The sequence below is a fragment of the Lepidochelys olivacea genome, assembly GCF_965140295.1.
Source record: "Lepidochelys olivacea isolate rLepOli2 genome assembly, chromosome: 4".
Classification (NCBI taxonomy): Eukaryota; Metazoa; Chordata; order Testudines; family Cheloniidae; genus Lepidochelys; species Lepidochelys olivacea.
Window position 1 is genome coordinate 17,806,747 of NC_140414.1, and position 6,000 is coordinate 17,812,746.

The window sequence follows — 6,000 nt, forward strand, 5'->3', positions numbered from 1 at the left end:
CAGGCCTACCTAAGATTATGGGATTTCTACATTCCTTTTTGGGGTGTGATTCTAAGCCTCCTGAAGTAAGTGGTAATTGTTTCATTAATTTCCATTGACTTTGGATCATGTCTTTAAAGTTCAGTTATGAAATGGCAAAATTAACTTCAACCAGTCACCAAAACAATTATAAAATACAAGGTTTGCAAAGACAACATGAAAGCAAGTAGCTAATATAGAACTTTCTTACCTGCATCTCTAGCAGATCTTTTCAGATCTCTGGATATACCAAAACTGAAGAGTAAAGTAAAAGAAATAAATGCTAGCCACTTCATGGTTGCAGCTTATTTTTTGGGGATGAATTATTCAGGAATGGTAGAAAGACTGATGGAAAGAGCATTGATTAATATACTCTTCTCAGGCGGTGTCTGTAAAAGATTAACCATACACTAGACACTATCCATTTGGCCTGAAGATTACAAAATGGGAAATATCCTTGCCAAAAATGAATTTGATAAAATTATTTGCTTATGAAGTTTGTTACCTGGAACTTTTTGTTTTGAAGACCTGGTAAATTCATTAGCTTTCCAACACCCAGACAGAAAAAGATTTGTGTAAATTACCTTCTCAAATGACATAAAAGGGATTCAAGGGATCTTATTAATGTATCATTTAGCCTAATCCCATAAACATGCATATTCGTAGCAAATATTTATACAAAAGTGATCTGGATTAATGGTGTGCAGATAATGGTTTGGCTAGCTAGGAATATTAAGTTCAGGAATTAATCTGTAATTGCAGCTATCTAATAAACTATTTTGAAATTAATTTTTTTTATAAAAGATGAGGTACCAGACTCATCAGGAAGCACAGATGCTTTGCACTGCTCCAATGGCAGACATACACTGGACACTTAAGATGTATTTATGGTTGCTTTGCATGATTAGAGTAGCAGAAAGAAGTCAGAGCTGCTGGTGAATCTGATTCTCTATTTGGCTAAAGAAAAATATCACAAGTTGATGTGACACATTGATTGATTGATACATTGATTCCACATTTAATTGGCCCCAGAATTCTCAGAAAAACAAAAACTAAAGATGTGGAATGACATATCCTGTGCTTGTGTTCAGATTCCAGGACACTTATGGAAACAAAGATGACACTGAACCTTAGAATGTACATGTCCCAAGGGAGAAAGAGCCCCATTTCAGACAATGTATCTCTGTTGTCTAGAAGATGGGATTGACCCTTCCCCATTGTGTAGGACCAAATAGCAGCCCACAACTTCTGGGAGATGACCTGAGGTAACATCCACGAGGAAAGCTGGTCAAATAGTAAAAGATGTGAGTTGTGCAGTTTTGACATGAGTTTGAGTTCTACATTTCATGGGTTTAAGTTATTCCTGATGATCTGAACAACTGGCAGAGAGTTGTGAAAATGTTTGCAAGTCACTAGTTTTAACACACATCAAAAAATGATTCATCCCAGGAGTGCTTTATTTCTTATTCACAATTCTCCCATTTTAAAAAATGTCATTCCACTAGTCAGAGAGATTTGGGGCCCAACCATGCAATAGGAATGATGAACAGTGATTGGTTTGCAAAGAGTTTTATGACTGACTGACGCATAGGCTGAAAAATATTTGTCCAAACTATTCAGTGAGTATTTTTGAATAAGAGAGCTAGACTGTCAGATGGTGTAAATTAGCAAAGCTCCACGGTGGGGAATGCAGTGATTTGCACCAGCTGAGGATTTGGCCCATAGTTATTTTAAAATAGGGATCAGTTTATGAATGGAGAAAGGGGATGACCTCATAACAAATATTATCCACAATGAATAATGCAACCATTCATAGCCCGATTACATAACTGACTTTCTACTGGACCTCTCAACCTCTTTGTTAATCACCCTTTAACTTTCCTCCAGTGAAGTGGTAGTCTGACCTAGAGTGGGCAACCCTTTGATTTTGGCTGGGAGGAATGAAATAAGGCACTGGTGGAAACAGCCTTAAGCATATGCAAAGTAGAAAAAGTAGGAGAGTAGCACACATCATGGATAGGCTTGAAAGAATTAGATTTTGTTCAGTAAATGTTGATAAACGTCGACTTCACTGTACAGACACAGCTGACAAAATATGTCCCTCAATAATTATTTAAACTTTCAGATAGGCAAAGGAAGAAAAATTCTCCTTGAAAACTTATTAGAGTTTGATTTATTAAGGCTGTTTACTTTGTATATTTTGACAATTTGTCTTTTAACAATTATGAAGATATAACTTTTTAAGACAACTGTCATTAAATAATGATTGACTGACACCCCCTATTGTCTGACACCTCCCGCCCCCAAAGTCTCCTGCAACTGTGAACATTTAAATCAATAAAAATAAAATGCTGAAAAATAAACATTGAAATTATATAAAAAAAGAAAAGGAGGACTTGTGGCACCTTAGAGACGAACCAATTTATTTGAGCATAAGCTTTCGTGAGCTACAGCTCACTTCATCGGATGCATGTAACTGTAGCTCACGAAAGCTCATGCTCAGATAAATTGGTTCATCTCTAAGGTGCCACAAGTCCTCCTTTTCTTTTTGCGAATACAGACTAACGCGGCTGTTACTCTGAAACCTGTCATTATATAAAAAAAAGTGATTCTGCCAAACCTAGTCATGGATAAATTTAGTACTTTCTCTTCAGGATTAACATGATGACTGTGCTAAATGCCCATTTGTCAAATGTTCCATATTTGTACAGAAAAGGTAGGAGCTAAAACAGCCAAGCTACAAGCTCTGTGTAATTCTAATGAATATGATCAGCCTATCAATACATCTTCTCCAGCCTCAATCCCAGTCTGTATGCTTTCCTCTCTCATCCCAAAATGGGACTCTGAGCTATCCCTCCTGCTGGGAGTTTTTAACCCCTTAATCTACCCCCACTATCCAAGTCCCTCCTATGATGGGATGTACCAGGGCTTTTCTGCCCCCTGCTGGCGGCATCACCACCCTGACACACCCACATGGAGTGGGAACATCACCTGGGAAATAGAGGCAGCAAGTTTAGGTCTCCAGGCACTGCCTAGAGAACCACTCAGGCTCTGGTACTGGTGGAACCAACAAGACTTAGTCCTCCAACAGCTGGGAGGAGACCCAGCAGGTGAAATAAGAATGCTTGCCTTTTTATTATGAAATGCTGGGTGGAGCTGGACCAGAACAGAGTTGCTCCCCAGTGCTAACAAAAAACATTCAGGCACTGGTCAGAACCTAATTATTCAATGGCACCTTCAAGTAAAAACCTGTGACAAACTGGCAGTGGTGATGGTGCTGTTTAGAAGGCTAGGTGGCCATTTTTTGTCAAATTTCAATTAACTGTTACAGGAGTAGCAAAGGGCTTACTCCACACCTTGCTCCTGCAAGCTTTAATACCCCCTGACTCCTCTCAGTCCTCTTCTCAGCTTCTCTTACTCTCTGACCCTGAAACTCACTTCTCTCACTGTGTGGTGGGGAGTGCTCCCCCTACTGGTCCTGCAAGAACTGAATTGCTCCAGGTGAGCCTAATCAGACAACAAACAGGTGAGCGTTAGGCTGGAGGCAGCTGATTAGAGGGAAGCTCACCTGTGAAGGAACAGATGGGGTTTCTACAAAATCCAGGAGGCTGGCACAGAAGGTAGTAGGTTACAAACTAGGCAGATGGGAAAGGCAGTAGGAAGTTGTCACTCCCTGGGAAGAGCAGTCTTGGAGCTGGTACACCCAGAGAAAGGAGTGGAACTAGGAGTTGGTAGGAAGTAGTCCAGGGAAGGAGTAGTGAGGGCTGGAAGAGTAAAGCCCAGAACTGCTGAGCTGAGGGTCCCTGGACTGGAACTCAGAGTGGAGGGCAGGTCTGGGTTCCCCTACCAGCCACTGAGGGAGTGGCATTGGGGCAGTGAATGGCAGACTGCCTAGGACTATTGGTGGACTGCACCCCAGAAGGGGGAACACTAAGTGACCTAGCCAGAGGGCTAAGTCATGAAGAGGATGCTGTGGGTCAGGACCCACAGAGCTAGAGAAGCTGCAGACCAAAGTTGGAGTGACAGCATGCAAACCGTTGATGGGGATGATGACTTCAAGAGCTAATCCCCAGCGTGTCCCAGAGGAGGTGCCTGCACAGTGGTGAGTGGAGCATTCCATGACACACTGGAGTAATTTCTGTTAACCTTCGAACATAATATGATATCCCTTTGGCTATTAAAACCCTTGACTTTTCAACTACTGTCCCCACTACTTTTCTTCCCTTTGCCTTGAGAATGAGGTCTTCTCCCTCTGATTTGACTTGCATTCCTCTAATTCCTTCTGGGATCTTGTGCAGTTGTTACTATCCCCTGCCTTACTCCACTGAAATTTGTTCTCTCGGACATGGTTAGGAAGAAACTTCCCATATGGGCTGGTAATACCATAATTGTCTGCTATTAAGTCTCTTGTAACTTTCTCTGACACACATGGTTCTGGCCATTGTCCAAGACAGGACACTAGACAATATATACCTTGGGTCTGCTCTGACGTGGTACTTCCTATATTCCTCTTTTCTTATGTTTTTTTCAATATTTGCTTAAAATTTTCTGGTTTGGGGAATGTTCCTGCTTGTAAGTGTAAAACTTTAAAACTAATTTTAACTGTTAAAAGTCATTTACCATGAATAGTGTAACAGTTGTTGCTGGGGAGTTACTTGAACTAGCTGCGTTGTTCTGTTCTTTGACCTGCCTTTCCTCTGCATTCCCCTCCAATCCATCCTTCATGCCAAAAGCATCTTCTTCTCTTGTCACTTTGACCATATCAATCCATCTTCAAACACTGTATGGTTGCTGGTTTCCCCTGATTTTTTTTCTCTCCTGCTGACTTTCATGATCCTGCACAGTCTATCCCTTGCTCTCTTTATCCTTCTTTCTTTCTAGCTCACAGTATTCAGCCCTAGCCCCCATCCCTTTGTATCGGTCTCCCACTGTGATTTCCATGCCTTCACTATGCCCCTCATGCAGATGGTTCCATGCACCAAGCAAACTCTTTGCCTTCGAATTCCTCCTCAAAATACACTTGACTCTTACCCTACTTCCAGTTCCCACTCGCGCACCATGAACTATGGCTGTCTGGATAGTTTGTATTTGAGCTGGTGTGACCCTCTCAGTGGCATGTGTTACACTTCCTGCTCTGTGCCCGTCTACGGAGGTTGCATGTTATTACAGTCCCCAGCTCTAGAGCCTTGGCTCTTTAGTTCAAACTACAGCAGCTTAGGGTCTTACCTCTGATGGTCTCTGGTGCAGTCTCTGGTGTGTCTGCCAAGAAGGCAGCTATCACGCTGGTAGGTTTCAGTCTATTCTTTTCCTAAAGTGCCAGCCATAGAGTTGGTGCTCTCCCGCCCCCAAAGTCAATAACAATGACGACAACAACAGTGATTTGGGTTCTATATAACCCATGACCTAGAGGAAACAGGCTCCACAGGCTATTCTCTGGCCCTTTTAAGAACCAGACCATAAAAATATATACTTACTCAGCAAAAGACATAAACTAATGGCTCATGTTCCCAAGTCATCCTTGAGTTCATGGGGTTATGAATGTGTCCCTTACATATTGATAGGAATTTCCTGAATAGGTAGGGTTGCCAATTTTCTATTCGCACAAAAACAAACACCCTTGCCCCAGCTCTGCCCCTTCTCCAAGGCCCCGCCCCTGCTCACTCCATTCCCCCCTTCCATCTGTTGCTCACTCTTCCCACCCTTACTCACTCATTTTCGCCAGGCTGGCTCAGGAGGTTGGAGTGTGAGAGGGGGTGAGGGCTCCGGCTGGGGGTGCAGACTCTGGGGTAGTGCCAGGGATGAGGGGTTTGCAGTGTAGGAGGGGGCTCCAGGCTGGGGCAGGCAGTTGGGGTATGGGGGTGTGTGAGAGGGGGTGAGGGCTCTGGGTGAGGGGGTGTGGGCTCTGTAGTGGGGCTGGGGATGCAGGATTTGGGGTGCAGGAGGGGGCTCTGAGCGAGAACCGAGGCATTTGGAGGGCAGGAG

General features: G+C 43.1%; 1 protein-coding gene across 1 annotated transcript in view; it reads right to left on the bottom strand.

Moving 5' to 3' along the window:
- LOC311520120 (uncharacterized protein) overlaps positions 1–329 on the bottom strand; it is a 59,569-nt gene extending 59,240 nt beyond the window's left edge. The window contains exon 1 of the mRNA XM_084627360.1: positions 230–329. Coding sequence (XP_084483486.1) covers positions 230–314 — 85 coding nt within the window. The 5' untranslated portion in view covers positions 315–329. The remainder of the gene's footprint in view (positions 1–229) is intronic.
- Between the last annotated feature and the right edge of the window lie 5,671 nt (positions 330–6,000).